General features: G+C 35.6%; 2 protein-coding genes across 2 annotated transcripts in view; one reads left to right on the top strand and one right to left on the bottom strand.

The window, feature by feature from the left end:
- The first annotated feature begins 972 nt into the window (after positions 1–972).
- Positions 973–3388, top strand: LOC125238347 (2-aminoethanethiol dioxygenase). Its single transcript, XM_048145647.1, has one exon. The coding sequence runs from the start codon at positions 973–975 to the stop codon at positions 1837–1839; it is 867 nt and encodes a 288-aa protein (XP_048001604.1). The 3' UTR covers positions 1840–3388.
- An 8566-nt stretch (positions 3389–11954) lies between these two features.
- LOC125238202 (phosphoacetylglucosamine mutase) overlaps positions 11955–21089 on the bottom strand; it is a 78192-nt gene continuing 69057 nt past the window's right edge. Inside the window, exons 10-13 of the mRNA XM_048145475.1 lie at positions 20742–20896; positions 19305–19494; positions 18307–18477; positions 11955–12359 (exon numbers count right to left, since the gene is read on the bottom strand). Coding sequence (XP_048001432.1) covers positions 12279–12359; positions 18307–18477; positions 19305–19494; positions 20742–20896 — 597 coding nt within the window. The 3' untranslated portion in view covers positions 11955–12278. The remainder of the gene's footprint in view (positions 12360–18306; positions 18478–19304; positions 19495–20741; positions 20897–21089) is intronic.

Raw genomic sequence — 21089 nt, 5'->3', positions numbered from 1 at the left:
CGTGCTTGCTTGCTAGTTGTCCTATTTTAAGTTTCCATAATTTATTTTTATAATAAAGAAGACAATCAAGCAAGCAGACAAATCGCCTGATGGTAATAAGTAAGTAAGCTTTTGTACAAGCAAAACACCTGAGGAGTTGTAGGTGCGTTGCTGGAATTTAAGATGGGACTACGCTCTTAGCAACTCTTACAGTATGTATCTACGCATTACCTACGCAAAAGGTATTTTCACCAAAAACTGAAGATCAACGAGGTTTCTATTTGCTATTTGACAAAATCTACATAAAGCCACCTTACCAGCAACCGTTTAATGAATTTATCTAGTATGTTTAAAGTTTCATGTTAATCGATAAACAGTTTAAATCGTATCGATAAAACACAGACGAAACTGTTGGAATCTCAATAAAATCGCGTTTAAACAGAGGTATTTATTTAAGTGGTTTTACAGCCCGCCACACACGGTAAATATCGCCATTACGACAGACCACACAATACTTTGGTGATTTAAAAACAAGTTTAAATTTAGAGATGAACTGTTTGCAATAAATGAGTAACGAGATTAAGTATCTAGTCCACGTAAAAGTAATTTGAAATGGGTAGTAAATATTCTACTCTTAGAAATCAAATGCAGCAGTTACTGCCACCTATTGTAAATTAAAATAATGTTGTCAGTTCAATGTTTGACCAATTGAACGCTAGATGTCGCATGTTCTATGTTTCTTAGATTAGTTTGGCTACTCAACAAGAGATGGCAGCCTTAGGGCAGCATGGTCATAAATATAATTGTAGAATTGGAAATATTAAGATAACCGTAAATGGAAAATAATTAAACTAAAAGGAATTTGATGTTATCTCTTAAGTATTTTTGCTATTTATTATTATTTTTTACTTTTCATAATTCTTACCTTGGTTTGGACCGAATATTAAATTCCATTGGAATATTTGGAACAGAACAATCAATAGGCATTGAAAAATGACGTTTGTTGACAGTTTCGCTTTGTTATCGTGCAGATTATTTTCTACATTTCGGTCTCGAACTAAATTCTTGTGTATCAATAAACGTAAATTTCATATGGATTTGAAGAATGAAGCTAAAACAATGGATATGGTCAGCGTTCCACCAATCGTGGCGACATACCGGCTCGCCCTGCAAACCTTCGACGAGAAGGCTACGGCTAATCTCCCTGCCAACATAAACAAACTTAAGAAGATAATGGACATATTAAGAAGCGAAGATCTAGGCTTGGAGAGACGGTTATGCGACCCGGCGACGTGGAAAAGCTCAAACAAAGCCCCATGTACGTACATTCAAGTGTTTCAAAACAGTAGTGTCAATATGAGTATTTTCGTGTTGAAACCTGGTTTCAAGATGCCGTTGCACGACCATCCTCACATGCACGGTTTGCTGAAGGTAATATACGGTGCGGTGAACATTCGTAGTTTCTCCGAGCACCCTGTGACGAAAAAGATGAGCCCTATCGACATAGCGATACAAGCCAAGCACGAGGCGTCTAGGCTCGCTCACGGGACACATTTAAAGCGAAAGTTTTTTGCTGAAGTCTCACAGGATCGTGTTTGTCGAGAAAGTTCAGATACCTGTGTGCTGACTCCAACTGTGTCTAACTATCATGAGATAGAAGCATTGGAAATGCCAGCAGCATTCTTTGATGTCCTGTCACCACCTTATGACACTTTGATAGAAGGTATAGGGCCCAGGCGATGTAGCTACTATAAAATTGTCAATAAATTGAGTACCAACTTAGTGGAATTGCAAGAGACAGTAGCCCCAGATTGTTTTTTCTGTGATCAGTCACCTTATTTAGGCCCGAAGCTGGCATAGCTACAAACTAAGTTAGGTAGCTATGAAATTAAAATAATTGACCAGAAATGTGTACCTTAAATGAATTTTATAAAGTATGTTTATTGCATTCTTTAGTTATTATTACTCAGGATAATACTGTGAATGAATGTGAAAAATAAAGTGAAGGATATTACAATTATAAATGCTTCAGCAGATGTATTTTACAATAAGCTTAACTAGTGAAGCCAATTTCCACTATGTGTGAGTCTCTTCTTTAGCTACAATTTTGGTTTATAGTTCAAACTATAATTTAAAAACAAAATGATTTTTTATGTTAAAAATATAAAATGAAGGTGCATGGTCCTTTCGTCATGCACATACATACATTAGTACAGTACCAGTTTTGCATAAAGGTTACAATGAAGTTTTTAAGTATTTCATCAAATTACAATTTATTAAACAAGTAAAAAGAAGCACGCCAAAATAATTGGCCGAGGTCTTGCAAATCTATCAAAATTGTGTGTTTTAAAGTACTGCTAGCTATAGAACCTAATAATGTAATTTTGTTTGATGAGATAAAGATTTTTAAATATTATTATTTTTTGAATATTAAGTCAAGTCTTAATCCATTCTAGTAAAAGTACTAAGTAAATAATCTGCCTTCAAAATTAACTGCTGAAATGAATAGTTCAAAAATGTTAGTGCCTTGATTTGAGAATATTTTCTGTATGATGAATTTAATCATTATTTAATCCAGTCATAATTTCCATACAAAGTTATATGAAAGATGTAAAGAGATATAATGTCGTATTTTGTCTCCAATATGTATGTGGTGATTTTAAATTTAGCTGTCCCATATTCTAAATTTAAGTAATATCTTGGATTTCATCATTCCACTAGTCTTTTATTCAATAATTGTGTACATGACTTATTGTAACACAAAATAAAAAAATCTATTCAAGGTTATATGGGCTGTATCTAAAAGTAATTTTGGAATGTGTCAAAATTCTTATTCATACTAGTTGCTCTAGCCGTAGATACAATAATTGACATGGTACATGGTGCCCGGCTCTGTCGCGCCACTGCAGAAGAGCAGTAGGGAAAATTGGTAAGATACACTAACAAAGTGTAAAAGATTGTGATGATGGCTAGGTTCCCAGTTTTGACTTTTTTTTTGTGACTTCGCTCTAAAGCTAGATAAAGATTTAGAGGCACTAAGTTTATTGTCAGTCACCATTACCAGTTAAAAGATTTTGTTGATGTGGCCTCAGGCAAAAGGTAACATTCACAAAGTGCCTTTTGGCTGAGAACCACAAATGTAGTCTAGAACTTAGATGTTACCATTAAGTATAATCATTCAGTCATATTGATCTCCCTTCCTGTCATACTTTTAGATTATTATTCAAAGTCATATGCACAATAAGGTCAATTATATTAGGGTTAACACCTTAATGTGTTGTCAAAAGTCAAAATATTTTATTTATTATAAGCATTGCCCGTAACTTTCATGCTTATGACATCAATTTGACGTCACACTGCATATAGTTTTGTTGTAATAATTAATGATTATTTATTAATCAATTTAACCATGCACAAATGACTTCAAAAGGAAGCTATTCATATGTGGAATAATTAATACCTACTTGATACGTGAAACGAAAACGAAACAATTTGTTTTATTTTTATAATTTATTGAAATATGGTAACAAAACTATTTAAAAAAATGTATGTATACAAAATAAACAAATAATTTACTTTTCATGTATCAAGTAGGTATTAATTATTTCACATATGAATAGATTCGTTTTGAATCATCCTATATGCAGCGTGACGTCAAATTGATGTCATCGGCATGAAAGTTACAGGCCCTGATCATAAGGATGCTTTGACAGATTATTCATTGCAAGGAAATCCTTTTAGTAAGTGACAGAATGGGTACTTCTTTCTTGGAAACAACACATTTGTGTCACTTAACTTCAAAGTCGAGTAAATTCATTCTGCTGTAAGGTTGATTATCTTTCAGATATTTTTTTTTAAATAGTCAACCTTACAGCAGAATGGATTTACCCTGATTTGAAGTTAAGCAACACACATATTGTTTATAAATGTGTTTGGAATAAGATTCCATATTTTAATCTGTGTTAGCATTTTTTTTGTTTTGTAATTTATGTCACCTTTTTTAATCAATACCTATCTTCTAAATATTTATTACCAGCGTTTGCCCGCGGCTTCGCTCGAGTTAAAAGAGACAAAAAGTAGCCTATGTCACTCTCCATGCCAATCTCCACCTAAAAAATCACGTCAATTCGTCCCTCCGTTTTGCTGTGAAAGACGGACAAACAAACAGACGCACACACTTTCCCATTTATAATATTAGTATGGATTTTACCGACCACAGCTTAACAATAGTAACTTAGTTTAAATAATTTTACATATACAAAAATATTATTTTAGCGGAATTTATTTGGCGATTGATTGAGAGTTGAACACATACCCCCTTATTCATAAACGTTCACTAAAGTTATCAAGCTGATAAAGTTCGTTTGTCCCTTTCTATCACACCAATACGTCGGAAAGGAACAAACGAACTTTATCGGCTTGATAACTTTAAAGTGAATGTTTATGAATAAGGGGGTTAAAATATAACTATAAAAAATATACCTACAGCAATACTTATGTACGTAAATCAAATACATTTGTTCATCCATTTTTTAATTTAAAATTTTTTTAATGTATTTTTATCTGCAATAAAATTAAAAAGTTATTTTATGAATGTTAGAATAGATATATCATGTACCTAGTTAATTGTGTCATATTTAACTTAATGGTTAAGTATCAGGGTATCGCGACCACTAACATTAAGTGTTACTGACAAAGATAAAAATCAGTGATGTAGCTATAGCTATATACACCGCGGGCACGAATAACCCGAAAGATTTTAACAATGTATTCCTGACTACATTTAGAGGCTATAATGCCACAAAGTTTTCTGGATATCGCCAAGTTTCAGAGTTATTAGTATTACTAATTGAAAAAAAAAATTGTTTTATTTTTACTCAGTAAAAACGCCATTTTAACGGCGTTGGTGCCATTATGGACATGTTGGTGCCGTCTCACTATCCTCATTAATAGATGTCAAAAAGTAATGAGGTCTCTAGAAATCTAGAAAAAAAAAACGTTAAATACTCATTTTAAGTATCAGTTTTATGAATAACATTTACTTTTTATGTGGAAATGCATTCAAAATTAGTAAAAAAATACAAATTGTCTTTTGTCCAAAATTACATGTCATAATACTTTTTGATTTTACATCAAAATTGCGTGGTTAAAATCTTTCGGGCTTTTCAGACCCACGGTGTATGTGTGAATGGTCATGGAACTAATAACATTAATATACAGAACCACTTTGACCCACTGCTGGACAAAGCCGCCCTATTTTGTCACTGGTGTCTGTTCAATGCTATATCTGTTATCAGGCTCTGAAAAATTGTTAAATGTGGAGAAGGGAGTGGTTAAATGGTTAAAGGGCGTTTTCAGAATTTGGGACCCCCCCAATTAGCGAAAGTTGTTAACAAAAATTAACTCACTGTCAGTTTTGTGACGATAATTAAGCATGAAATTTCAATAAAAATATTATTTTTGTGTTAATTACATAAACTTTAAGTGATAATCTACATTCAGAATGTGAAAAGTGTAAATTTTTAGACAGATTTCATGCTTAATTGTCGTGTTGTTGTTGTTAATTTTTGTTAGCAACTTTCGCTAATTGGGGGGTCCCAAATTCTGAAAATGCCCTAAATGAGGAGTAAATCAGAACTATTGTTTAGTACTAGGTGAGCTACATCACTGACTCATTAATGCTGTTTCTTAATCTTTGGAAGGCTTAATTATTATTAAGTTCTAGCCTTAAGTTATAAGGTTTCTTCTAAAGAACGGGCGCAAAATAAAATAGTTTTAGTTTTTCGTTCTTATGTTTTACGTTTTTGATTATAAAAATGCTACGCTAATCACGCTAATGTCTCTTCCTAACACTGATAGTCTTACGTAATATGGCAGTCTGTACCAATAATACCAACATTATAGGTATTGTACCTACCTATTTTTTAAAGCAAACTATGCCTTTATCAATAAACATCCTTACTTCATGTAACAACTAATTCACCAAAAATGTTGAATGGTGCATGTAACATTCCAAAATCGTATCTAGTTTGAACATGCTGAAAGCTTTCTGTTCCTTTACATAAAAATGGGGTGACAATGGAAATTAAATTGTACGCCATTTTTTTATCACCACTGGTTGGAAATACTTACGGGTTACTAACATTTTCAGAATGATATAATGCTAAGACCAACAGTTTTGATTCGCTCAAAGTAGCCCCGTTTGTCATTCTTACTTATACCTATACTTCTCAATTAAGTAATTGACAGCACAGCTGTCTGACGTAGTTTTTTTTTATAATTTAAATATTTTAGTCTCCTCTGCAAACTATCTCTGAATTTGTCTTCCCATTTCTGTTCCTTGTGCCACCTCTTTAATAGTTCACCACTAGTGGGGCTACTTTGTCTCAATGTGAAGTGGGGCTACTTTGTCGAAATGTATTTTTTTTTTTTTTTTTTTTTATGGGATAGGAGGCAAACGAGCAGACAGGTCGCCTGATGGTAAGCAATCACCGCCGCCCATGGACACCCGAAACACCAGAGGTGTTGGAGGTGCGTTGTAAATAGTGCCTTTTCAAAAAATCATCAATGAAATAATTTTATCGATTCTTGATCTCTAAAACGTGCAGTTTCAATGAAATATTATTGTAAAAATGTTTTACTTTTAAGTTAAGTTTGTAGGTTTCACTTAGACCTAAGTCTCGTTTTGTAATGGTTTCCCGGACATAGTATTGTATTGAATTGACGTTTTTGTTAAATAAAATATAATGTTGTTAAAAATTTCTCGTGTTTATTTTTTTGTTAAAACTCCCCGTTCAAGAACTAGCTTTTAATTTGAACAATAAAGTCAATTTCCTCATATTAATAGGCATTCAAAATAATACACAAACATAGTAATTATTGATTTATTAATAAAAATAACAGTAGCATAATAATAAACAATTGTAAGGAGCAAGACAACATTCAAACACAAGCTGCATTTTAAATTACGCAAATTTTATTACCAGGCAAATTTTTCAAATAACTAAGTTCCCTAAGATTGCATAACTGTCAAGGATCTCCCAAAAACCTATCAAATCCCTCGTTAGTATGAAGCAGCAACGATTCCGCTTCGATGGGTTTGGGGAGACCCTAAATAAATGAAGGTGTATGCTTCTATGGGATAGTTATTGCGTCTTTTTTTTTATTATTTACAATGTTCAGAATTTCCTGTATGTTAACATCACTGTTTTCTCTTTAAATTGTAAACCTTATAGCTTTAAAATAAGACTTGCCGTGAGGTGAGGAGACTGAAAAGTAAACGTGTCAGGTTTTATCCTGCAAGTACTTCTGCACACTTGCATTTCAAATATAATTTGCATTTTTTTTAAATAAAGTATATTTAAAAAGACGCAATAACCCCATGTTTGAATTCAACTCCAAGGTGGAATAAGTGGATCTTAATTAAAAACACCTAAGCCGGTAGTCTATTATGTACTAATAATAATTCGGTTAGTAGTTACTGTCAATATATATTTTTCTACATACATTCATAAAGACCTCGCTCCAAACGACTCATTAACGAACACACATGATTGCACACGAATTAAAGATCTACTATGTAATTAATAAGCAGAAGTATAAGCAAATTTAAATATTATAATTTGATAGTAAAATAAATTTACATATAATCTGACCAAATATATAGACATATCAAGACTTATGTGTCAAGGCATATACATTTCCTATAGAGCACCTAAAAACAAGTCAATGATATGATGTAACCAATAATTTGTACTGTTTTTAAGTTAGAACCCCAACGAAGGTACATTGTTTTACAAATTTACTAAATAACAAAACAGTACCTTACCTAGGTATAATTGCCTTTCAAGCAAATTTGAACTAAAGACAATGTTTTTTTTTTAATTTAAAGTACTACTTGTCGTTCATTTTAAAGTTAGATCTATAAATAAATATTGAGATAAATCAATGTTAAGATAAGTGATCGTTCGAAGTGATTCCCAAAATCAGACCACGTATCACGTATTTATCACTGACAAGATTAATTTTGCGAGAGATAGCAAAAATAAAGATAATAATTTTGGTAGTAGTCTTAAAATATCGTGTTTTCCTGTAATGACCAAAAACAAAAACTTATTTTACCTACACTTGAATACCTATTTTAATGACAAAGATGATTCGTTGAAATAAAATGCAATTTGGAATCACATATCAATATCACAACATACAATACAATATGTCTATATTTAGGTATGACTATTATGACCCTAGTGGCGTATGCTCTCAATATTGAATTTAACAGTGATAAAGATAAAGCTTCCATACAAATCCAGAAATAATTCTTTAAGTAACCACTAGTAGATCCCATTGTTTTAGAAGTCAAAGAATCAACATTTACTCTAGGGCGTTCTCGAACGTTCTACATGTTGAATGGAACATTTTCTCGCTCGAGAATAGTTCTCTAGAGGGCGCAATCTATTTATTACCTAAGTAATGATGATTTATTTATTTGCAAGTGTGTCTTTGTGCCTCATGATTTAAATAGAAAGTCTATGATTGGGTGAGTCAATGATAGTCACATTTTTTTATATTTAAGCTCAGCTATTCTATGTTTAATAAAATAAGACTTTCTTAATGTTACAGTTGACTTGGGAATTGGGATGACTGAGAACAAAAAGTTTTTGTAGGTTGCTGAATATTATGTCTCAAGTCGCCCCGTTTTACCGTTATAAAATGTTGTAAAGAAATAAAAATCAAGATTATTTATTACATAATAATTAGGGTTGGTCGTTGGTCCTTAATCTCAAATGTTTACAACCACGAGTCATAAAATTGGGTACAAACGATTTTAGACTATATTAATTAACATACAAAATGATAGATCGACACAAATAACATCATTATGCCCAATAAAGTGCTACACTAAAACATAGTACAAAATAAATAAATGAGTAAATCTTTTCCATACAACTTGTTTCCATGTTTTAGCGTTTTACAGATATTTATTTTCTACTATTTTATTTTGTCGCACTGAACACGACTTTCATAGTTGCCATGGCACTTCAATTTTGTTACCTAACCAAAATGATACAATTGTATTAAAAAGGCAAGTCTCAAGTGTAAATTTTTCTCGCAATTTCTACTCTGCTTCAAAAGCGTTTGGCCAAACTATACTTTAAAATTTGCTCTAAAATATAATTAAAGCAGTTCTTTTGAACTACAATTTTTTAATTCGAACTACAATGCAATGCTTGCAAATAAGGTCCTTTTTTAGGGTTCCGTAGTCAACCAGGAATCCTTATAGTTTTTTCATATAAAATCATTAAGGAGCTTTTTATCTGGAAAGCCACAAATAGTGTATTCTTAGAGGCTAGATATAAAGGCAGTGATTACATTATTGTGATTAGGTATGTATCTATCACAGAGGAATAAGTAAGGGAAGAGAACTCCATACATCAGTAAAAAATCCGGGTTATTTGTAGTGACATCTAGCGACAATCACGCATCAAATATCGTAAATTATCAGTACTGCTATTTGTGAATAGATGTCGCGACGAACGAAAAGTCACCAATTTTTAGCTACAATAGTATTAATCAGTATTCTGTTTTCAATTCCTTCTGCTTGTAATATAAGTTGTAAACTGTTCTAATATAACATTTTTGGCAGACGTGACACTGTTGACACCTAGTATCGAGTAGTGGCACTGATAATTTATGCTATTTGATGCGTGATTGTCGCTAGATGTCACTACAAATAACCGACATTTACTGATGTATGGAGTTACAACTCTTCCCTAACTTATTTCTCTATGGTATCTATAAACCGTTTCATTTGCGAAGACGTGTGCTCTGGTTCTTAATCTCATACTTTTAAAGGTAAGATTTAATATATCTGTACCACAGATCAATACAACAAGATGGCCCTTACAGGGCGACTCGCGGTCACCAAGCATACGACAAATCAGGTTTATAAAAGTTTGAACGCGTGCGACACCGATCAGTAGCGCCCAAGTATACGACCCGCTAACAGTGTCCGTGTCCGCTCGGGAAAAAATCTTAAATAATCAATTTTGGTTGCAAACAATGGTCTCTTACAGTATAAAGTGGTGTGGCAAGTCTTCTAACACTTCTACATGTAAAAAGATGGAACAACATTCCACAGTTAAGTCAAATTAATTATTTTGTTGAATATTGTTTATTGTCCGCGGAGTTCATTTATACTGGTCAATATGGTTGTGCTGAGCGGCGCCGAGGCGCGTCCATCCCTCTTTACCGAGTTAACAATGTGATATGCTATCCCTTTCACGTAAACGACTAGGCATGGGGCCATGTTAGTTTATGTCTGTTGCGGGAACTTCGTACTGCCGTTCGTACCATGTGCTACCATTTTATGAAATATAAAAGAAAGCAGATTTGTAATAGTGAATAATTATCTAGAATCTGTAGAGTCTGTAGTGGTATTTAGTTCATTGATTAGTTTAGAATATTTAGTTGGTTATTTAACTTAGTAAACGTAAGTAAAAATGCACAGTTTAGTTATTAGTTACTAAAATGATTTTTATTGAGATGCTATCACAATTATCATCCTCCTTGCGTTATCCCGGCATCGGCATTCGCCACGGCTTATGGGAGCCTGGGGTCCGCTTTGGAAACTACTACCAAGATTTGGCGTAGGCACTAGTTTTATGAAAGCGACTGCCATCTGACCTTCCAACCCGAAGGGTAACTAGGCCTTATTATAATTTAATTATAATATTATAATTTGTTGCAAAACAAATTCACCACAGTACTGGTACCGGTACCATTGTCTATAATAGACATGTCCCATTCCCATCCCTACTGCTAATCATAAAGGCGCGCCATTATTTGAAACGACCAATGGCAGCACCGTGCGCGCCCGCCTCACCCCGCAAGGATTGGTGATTTGCGTCTCGAACAATATCGCTTGCATTTGGCTTCTAGTGGGGTGTTCTGTGATCTGTACAGTCAACAACACAGCTGTGAACACAAAGTGCCAGAAATATGTATACATACTTTAATGTACAAGCAATAAAGTTCTGTATACATATTTCTGGCACTTTGTATTCACAGCTGTGTTGTTGACTGTATGTCGTCGTGAATGAATCGATTTATAAATTAATTTGACAATTTCAAGGATATTTTAAGAAGTCCTAACAATCATAGATCAATAAAATGTTGATCTAAATTCGATAATTGTCAAATAGTGTAAGATTACAAAAATAAATTATGCATGCATTAAAAAAAGGTAAATTCTACTATTAAAAGCGGTCTGTGTCAATAAAATTGATTAAGTGGTTCGTTTCTACATTAAAATATGTACCTAAATCGTGAATTATCCACGACAAAGACGAGTAAAATATAGACTGTTAATCTCAATAAGACTATACGTTCCACCCCAAATCAAAGTGGGTGTCTTTAGCTTATGTGTATCTATGTACTATAAATAATGTACTATAAATAATTATCTCAAGAATCCTTTTTTTATATACTTTCCATACACTAATAACTTACAGTATTTGTCACCATATAAGCCATTTTATGACCTTCCTTAGTTCTTTCCTAACTGCTAAATTTGTGAGCAGAAATGTCTTTCAATATTAGTACTAATTCCTTTTTATTCTCGTCTAAGTAAATATATTTCTCTCACAATTTGACATATACCTAGTCATATTCCTTTCGGAACTTGTTCTGCAAATCGTTTCATACCAAGTATGGGTTCTTAATTTATTCTTATACTTAGCGATTAATAAATGTCACTATAGGGCATCACAAAGCATAAAATGAGGAGGCACACTGACATTTTATCCCGCCAGGCGGCGCCTGTGCAAGTGTCTATCATATGTGAGACAGAGAAAAAACATATCATCTTCTCGCTCTCACGTATGGACTAATAGGGTGGCGCCATCTGTCATAATCTTTGTGTGCCTCCTTATTGCTTACTTTACTTACTTACTGTATCAGTGACCCAAAAAGGATCTTGGCCTCCGACAAGAGATCGCCACTGTGCCCTATCCTGCGCCACTTCACGCCATTTGAGTTTTAGACTGAGGGAAGGCATGGAAAAATTCGCACACATCCAGCAGGCCTCCGTGGCTCAGTTGGTTGGAGCAGCTGGACCGGCAATCTAGTAGATCGCAAGTTCGAGTCCTGCCGAAGGTGTGAATTTTTCCATATTTCCTTTAATTTAATAATAAATAATTTTTGTTCTTATAACATCAAGGTCGTTTATCTTCTTGAAATAAAGACCTTTTGAAGTATATAAGCTGCCGATGTATGGAGTGTATGTATGTAATGCCTGTTTAAGCGACGGGTCTATCACCTACACCGCCGGCTAGGTCGAAAACTGCCTGTGACACTTGAGCTGCTAGTTTATCCGCGTTCTGAAAAAAAAAAACGATATTGTTAGCTACTATCCAGAGTACACATTTTATTAGTCGATATAGACTGTGAATTAAAATAGGCGTGAAACTTGCCCTACAAAGTTTAAATTTTCACACACCATCGATAGATAAATGATTTTCGCGCAGTTATTTAGTTCCATAATATAGTCACCTTTGACTATCTCTTGAATTTCCTCCTAGGTATGTACTCCGAAAACAAAATACACACATTTATTCTGCAACGTCCTCTCTTCTCTATACATACTAACCTAAGTGCCATAAGTCTCAATCTTCTAGAGTATCAGTCTCAGCATATGTTCTGACGATGTCTTCAGTGCCAGAGGGTCGTACGAAGGACCTGCCACTCTTGTAAGTAACGACTAGTCTAATGGAGTTTTCAGTCGCAGAATGTGTATGTTGCCCAGTAGTATTTTTTTTATTCCAATTTGCTTGTGTACACTTCATTTGACCCTTGACCGCTTTTACGTTGTTTCTTTTTCTTTAATTCTTGATCAAATTGCGTTTTCAAATTTGAAAAACTTTTTGTTAATTTCAATATCCGTAGTATTGAATTCTACGGCTAGATTAGCCAAAGCTGTTGTTTTTCCTAATTTTGTTTCGATAATTTTTACACTTTGTGTCCCATAATTCTCCATGTTGTGTGATACCAATAGTGCGATATCAATTTGATGACTTTGTCACGGGTCTAAAGTGTCTAAACTTTTCTATCCGACATGCCTCTGTCTAGGTATATGAATGATACGCGAGATGGACTTCAAGACTGTTTATTTATCATGTAGGGTGGATATACAATACTCAACTACCGACATCTTCCTTCTTTAAAACAAAAATATAAAAAAAAAGTATGCATAATAGTACATGCATAATATTATTAATGTTGAAATATACATGCAAAGCCTTAATTCCACTAACCTAGTACTTTAAACAAACCTATGCAAATTCATTCATAGATTGTAAAGGAAAAGGTAGTATACAATTTTATTCATTATTATAAACTGGTTTTAGATAAGTAACTGCTTATTTTTTAGAATTTTAACTATAAATTACTTGACAATCATTATAATTAACAATTATTTTTATTTATTTATGATACACTTTTTTCATGCTTATAGTTATTAGGTACATTGATAACATACTGAATACTTTACAATGCAATTTTGTTTTTACAATACTAAATGTGTTTTAATAATTTACAACTAATAGGGTATATTATTTAATATATTCAATGTTTACCTAAACTATAATAGACTTTAATTATACCGCTATTACATTAAAACTGAACATTCTCTTTTTTATATAATATGTATAGGCAAAGGTTATCCAACAGGCAGTAGGTAGGTACTTGAATTCCAGCTATGTACTCCAATCGCCCCACCTATTAGGTGGTATCACTGTCCTGCCAGAACGAGTTACATAAGCATTAGTTTGGTTTGTATTTACATTAACATCATTTGAACTGGGAGCTGAAGTTGATGAGGATTGCATTTGCCTCGGGAGCATGTGATCAAGGTCGAAACTACATTCCCGATCCGCACCTGGCCGGTGTGGGGAGTCCGCTATTATGTGACGTCTATTCCTAATTATTTTACTACCATTTGTCATTAATATTTGATATGATCGATTTCTTAAAATATTACTAATCGTGCCGTTCATCCAAATACTGTTATTGTTATGCCTTACCTTTACTTTTTGCCCTACTTTTAGAGGAGATAAGGTTTTTGCGTTTATGTCGTAATACCGTTTAAAAACATTCTGCCGGTCAATTAATCTGTTCCTAACGTTATGGTTAACTGTCTCGTCTAGGACAGTTTCCCGTAGAGGTAAAATGCTTCGCAACTTTCTATTTTGAAGTAACTCTGCCGGTGAGGGTAAATATTCACTGATAGGTGTATTAAGATATTCTAGCAATGCTAGGCGAAAATCCGTCGACGTATACGTGCATTTTTTAATAATATTCTTTACTACCTGTATACTACGTTCAGATTGACCATTTGACTGGGCGTAGTGGGGGGAGGAACGTACGTGATTAAATTGCCAATCTTTTGCAAAATTATTAAATTCGCGAGAAGTAAATTGCGGTCCTCCGTCAGACATAACTATCTCGGGTATGCCATGACTATTAAATATACATTTTAACTCATCTATGATCGCACGAGAGAGTGTGCTACTCAATTCACGTACCTCCACATATTTAGTATAGTAATCGACAGTCAGTAAATAATCTTTCCGATGGATATGAAAAAGATCAATACCTACTTTAGACCATGGTCTCTTTGGTACCTCATGCGGAATTAGTTTTTCTTTTGTATTGTTTTTTCTATATGTTAAACACGCTTGGCAATTAGATATAAAGTTTTTTAATTGGCTATTTATTTCAGGCCAAAACAATAACTCTCTTGCTCTTAATAAACACTTCTCGAGACCAAAATGCGCATAATGTATTTTTTGAAGCATGTCACCGCGTAACTTTTTAGGTATAATTATTCGACATCCTTTCCATAATAAACCATTTCCTTCTGTTAAATCTTCTCTGTATTGCCAGTATGGTTTCACAACATCATCTACGTCTTTTTCTCTTCCGGCCATCCTCTTCTAATATATTTTCTTAACAGCTGCATTTCACTATCCATGTCTGTTTCTCTTTGTAGTGTTAAATAGTGCGTATCGGTTAATTCGTTATATGCACACACGGTGTGCACCGCCTCTGCGAGTTCGTCCTGCAGGTCGTTGTGGTCGCGGCACTCGGCCGCGGCCGGCTCGTAAGCACGCGATAGCGCATCCGCGATATGTAGCTGCTTGCCGGGTTTGTAAACGAGCTTAAATGAGTAAGGTTGCAGTCTTAACAGCATGCGCTGTAACCTCGGCGGGGCATCCACAATTGGTTTTTTTATTATGCTCAACAGGGGCTTATGGTCAGTTTCAATTGTTATGTCTGAGCGCCCATAAATATATCCATAAAACTTTTCACATGCGTGTACGCATGCATATAACTCTTTCTCTATTTGTGCGTATCTTTGTTCCGTTTTTGTAAGTGCTTTGGAAGCATAACATACTGGCAGACCAGATTGTAATAAAACACATCCTAGACCACTCTTACTCGCATCAACTGAAAGTGTTATGGGCTTAGTCATACTGTAATATTGCAACACTGGTTTTTCAGACAAACATTTTTTAATTACGTTCCACCTATTTTCATGTGTCTCGTTCCAATGCCACTCTATATCTTTCCTCAACAATTCTCTGAGTGGTTCTGTTTTATCAGAAAGATTAGGTATGAAATTACCCACGTACGTTATTAGTCCTAACAAACGTTCAACGTCCTTGCTATTTTGTGGCCTAGGCATATTAATAATAGCCGAGATATGACTGTCATCTGGGTATAGACCATTTTTTGTTATTTTATGCCCTAAGTATTTAATTTCTTCGAGACCAAACTTACACTTAGAAAAATTTAATTTTAAATTTATTTTACGACATCTCTCTAATACCTGTCTCAACCTCTCATCATGTTCCGATTTCGTTTTTGCAAACACTAAAATGTCGTCTACATACATACAAACTCCTTCGATATCGTCAAAATTCTCATAAATTTTGCGATGAAATACCTCGCAAGCAGACGATATTCCGTAGGGCATACGTAGGAACCTATATCTCCCAAACGGCGTATTAAAAGTGCATAGCTCACTATTTTCAATTTTCACTTGCCAAAAACCATTAGTAGCGTCTAGCGTGCTAAAATACTGAGCCCCCGACAAATTTGACACTATTTCGTCTAACGTAGGCAATCTAAAATGTTCTCGTTTTATAGCTTGATTCAATTCTTTTGGATCTAAGCATATCCTAAGGTCTCCATTTGGTTTTTTCACTATAGTCATACTGTTGACCCAGTCGGTAGGGCCCTCAACTTTTGCAATGATATCTTGTCGCTCCATCTCTTCTAATTTTGCCTTCAATTTTTCTCGCAATGGTATTGGTACTTTTCTTGGAGCGTGCACAACAGGCTTACATTCGTTATTTAATCTAATTTTATAAGTACCAGGCAAACAACCTATACCCTGAAATACATCTTTATATTCTGAAATAAACGACGGAGAGTTCTGCTCCGTTTCGCTCACTTCAAATATCCTTTTAACTAAATTCATTAGCTTGCAATCATATTTGCCTAGTACGGGAGAGGACGGCACATCTACCACTTTAAATTCCAAAAAATATATTTTATCTTTATAAACCACTTTCAAAAAACATTTGCCTAAAACATCTAAGTCTTTTCCTGAATAACCGTGTAGGCGTGACGTTGTAACCATCAAATTATCTTTGCTTAAACCGATCTGAGATAAGTAGCGTAATGGTAATACATTAACTTCAGCTCCCGTATCAAGTTTAAACCTTAAATTATGACTATTAACATTTAAAACAATGGACCATTCATCTATCACATTATTAAGGCAATATATTACCTGCTGGTCAGATTCTTCAATTTGATATACACCACACACACGCGAAAAGTGATTCATACGCGAGCACCGTAAACAACGTTTTCCATACGCAGGACACTCATAGTTTCCATGCATTGTGCCACATTTGTTACACATACGATGTTTATTATACGCGTTGTCCATCGCACCACGAGCACTGTCTCCAGCGCCAGCGCCGGGCGCCGCCCGCGCCGGGCCGGCCGCCGGGCGCGCGCGCCAGCCGCCCGCGCTGCTCCCGCTCCAGGCGCCGCCACCGCGCCCGGCGCCGCGGCCGCCGCCGCCGCGCGACCCCGCGAACCGTCCACATCCTCGACCGTAATTTCCTCGTTGTGATATTTGCCACACATTATTATTTACTTGTGATGTGCCGTTATTGTCACCTGCCGTTATATTGTGTACCGATTTCTCCCGCGATTCTTCAATGATATTTTCAGAATACACTTTGGATACTACGGCCGCTCGACATATCTCCATAGCTTGTTCTAAAGTCAAGTCGGCTTCGCGTAATAATCTCTCTCGAATAGCTTTGCTCGTGATTCCACATATCAATCTATCCTTAATTAAGGAATCACATAAAGTTCCAAATTCACATGAAGTTGACAATTTCCTTAAATCGAACACATATTGTTCAATTGTTTCACTTTCTGCCTGATTTCTTGTAAAAAATCGATGCCTCTCCACCGTCAGATTTTTCTTTTGTTCAAAATATTTCTTAAATTCGTCCAACACTTGTTCTACCGTTGTACACTTTACATTTAGTTGTTCATACAATTCCCTGCACTGTTCACCCACTATATGAAGCAATATATTTATTTGTATGACCGATGTTTTTAGAAAGTTCACACGCGTCGAAATATATTTGAAATCCTTTACTCCATTTTTTCCAACTGTCACTTAAACTGCCCGAAGTAATGTTCAACAAACTTTGATCGTAAGTAAATGGTAACGGAGGCGTTAGCACTGTTTCCATGTTTGTTTACTTTAAACACCAAGTCCCGCTAATTATTATTTTGTTTACTTTTCGCACTATTTTCGCGTTAATTAACCAATTTAATTAATTTCCGGCTGCGCCATGTCTAGGTATATGAATGATACGCGAGATGGACTTCAAGACTGTTTATTTATCATGTAGGGTGGATATACAATACTCAACTACCGACATGGTAACGACTAGTTTAACACCATACCACAGAATATATAATAGTACAAGTACAGAAGGCTCACTCCTTTGATGTTCACAAAATGCCGCCATTCTAAATTCTTACCTACATTAACAAACGGACCGCAGGCGAGCAACCAACATTGAATTTTATTGCGCCGCGCGAAGGTCGTCGCCAATGAATGGGCCGCGAACTCGCGGCCGCTGACATGTACTTGTAGCGCGGCGATAGAATCGCGGAGTGAGCCGCCCCTGACCATACTCTATATGACCCAAGTGTCAAAAGTCTTACCTCTTGTGTATCCGCCTCAGCATATACCCTAACCACGTCTTCAGTGCCGGATGGCCGTACGAAGGATCTGCCACTCTTGTAAGTAGCCACCAATTCATCGATTCTGCTTTGGAGACCTTCGGGCGCCGTGCAGCGCCGCTCGGCGTCAGCTGTTGATATCGCGTTGCGGTCCTGAAATATAAAAATACTCGTATAATGATAGCACAATCAATACTTACTAATGGGAAAGTGTGTGTGTCTGTTTGTTTGTCCGTCTTTCACGGCAAAACGGAGCGACGAATTGACGTGATTTTTCAAGTGGAGACAGTTGAAGGGGTGGAGAGTGACATAGGCTACTCTTTGCCTCTTTCTAACCCCCCACTTCCCTAAAATGGAGGGGGGTGGAAGTTTGTATGGAGAATTCCGCAATTTTCAAATGTAACGCGAGCGAAGCCGTAGGCAACAGCTCGTACACAATATATTGAAGTTTCTTAGCCGCGATTAAAACCGAACCAAAAACACTTTTGAAAGTGGTCTGTGAGAAAAAAAAGTTTGAGAACCCCTGTACTGCCACCATTTTTTTTTACGTGGAGTAATGCATTTACGCATTCCGTCTAGCCGGGGAACTAGGACGGATATGTCGGGCTCGTGGCCAAGGGGCCAAATACCGACTAAACCCTCCACGACGGTATGCCCGTCTCGCAGCAATGGTGACGATGAACACGGGATCGCAGAACATTCTACCGCGAACATGTCTGCTGCCGACAGCCGAAACTGTCCCCTCGTTGGACCCGAAGGCCCTGGAGCCGAAGCTCCCCCTCTCGAAAGGCAGTGTACAGGGCGACACCACACACTGGACCCTCTTGACCAAGGGTTGGAGGTGCGTTGCCGGCTTTAAAGATGACGTCTTTCTCTTGAAGGTTCGGAAATACCGCAGACGACAGTATAACTTTACTATTATTGATATACTTTTAGTTATGAAAGGTGTCCCCCCAATATTTATAACCAAAAGGACTTACCTGTACTGTGACCTTCAGTTGCCTGCACGGGAGGTCTGTATAAGCCTCCATCCACTCTTTGACGTTCTGTCCTCTCGCACACAGGACTGTCTCCACTAGGAAGAGGTCAGAAATGGCGTCGCCAACCGTTTCGTTAGTCATGTCGATGAAGTTTAGTAGTAGTTGTGCCGCTTTTCGCTGTTCGGGTTCACTGTAAACAACATTTTAAAGTTATTTTTATGTCTGTCATTATGCATTTGCAATTTCAGAATTTAATTTTTGTTCCTGAGTCATGGATGTTTTATATGTCTAAAGTATTTCTGGTAAATAACACAATTTTAAAATAATATTACAGGTAAATTAAAATAAATAAATCTAAAATTATTCTAAAATTAAACTTAAAATAAAAATTATTAAATTGAAATTATAATTGATGATACTAATTGTAACTAAAGTAGGTAATAACGCTACTACAATTAATTAGAGAAGTATAAGATCTCTAAATGTATTTCAGAATTGCTCCCATAATAAAAGTTGTTCATTATGACCTCAAAAGCCACTATGTAAAATTTGAACGGTCCTTTTTATTTTATAACGTTGGGCAAAAATTAGTCTTCTTTAAAGAGTCTTAAATGTACATATTTTCATTTCCAATCATACAATCTAGATTGACTTATTAGATGGGGTGCAAAACGAGACAACTGGAAATGCTCTTTTATTAATTTTATTGTTTCTGAGTGTGACTACGGCCAATCAACACAATATTTGCGTTTTCAGGTCATAAAAAAAATAGTTGTCAAAATAATCATTTTTAACACACTCAAAGCTAAAATGCAAAAATAACAAATACTCGCAGCGTCACCGATAACCAAAATAATTGTTGAACGATAGTGCGGTCGGCTAGAATCTGCAGAAAAAATCCTCTAGGAGCCCTATAATCCCTATAATTGTACCGTGCTGGAGTGTATCCTGGGCTGAAAGTAGACTACATTTTATATTTATATTTTTACCCCTTTAATCATAAACATTCACTAAAGTTATCAAGCCGATAAGGTTCGTTTGTCTCTTTCTATCACACCAATACGTTGGAAAGGGACAACAGTACATTGTGCAACAAGGGGAGGAAGTTGAATATTACTAACGAGAGTAAGTTAAATCGCGACGGCTTGCCGGATCGATTTAAAGACTCGAGTTAGTAATATCCATACTCCCCGAGTTACACACAATGGTTTTCATCACACTCGCAATGTAAAAAATATGTAAATAGATGTAAAAAAGTTAAGTACGGTAGGTACAAGAAATTTCAATATTCCCTTGGGAGAACGATTTTTCTATGACTCACGCTCCGCCTGCGTGCAATAGCACATTTAAAGTGCGAGTGGGATGAAAACGAACTTTATCGGCTTCAAAACTTTAGTGAACGTTTATAAGGGGATTGATATCTAACTTTGTACTTACCCTTCTTGCGCGATGCGTCGTATCGTAGTCTTAGCCTTATCGCTGTACAGTACCGTGCCGTGTCCATTGGCTTCGAAGTATACTCCGATGTCGTAAGACTGCGCTGCGTGGTGAAGGTGCTTTACACCTGTCTTCACACATGAGACTGGTACTTTCTAAAATAAATATTATATGTATTGTACAAGAACGACATTTTCAGAAAAAAAGTCATCATTTAAAATAGACTGATTTCGATTTTGTGTGCCGCTTCGGCTTGATTTTTAGTTACTTTTTGTATTGTAGAAGCAAGAGATATTTTCCACTTACTAGATGTAACATTTATTGTTCCTGCACAAAGTTTGAAGTTAA

The sequence above is a fragment of the Leguminivora glycinivorella genome, chromosome 23 (assembly GCF_023078275.1).
Source record: "Leguminivora glycinivorella isolate SPB_JAAS2020 chromosome 23, LegGlyc_1.1, whole genome shotgun sequence".
In the NCBI taxonomy this organism is placed as follows: Eukaryota; Metazoa; Arthropoda; class Insecta; order Lepidoptera; family Tortricidae; genus Leguminivora; species Leguminivora glycinivorella.
This window is presented reverse-complemented; position numbering and strand designations above follow the sequence as displayed.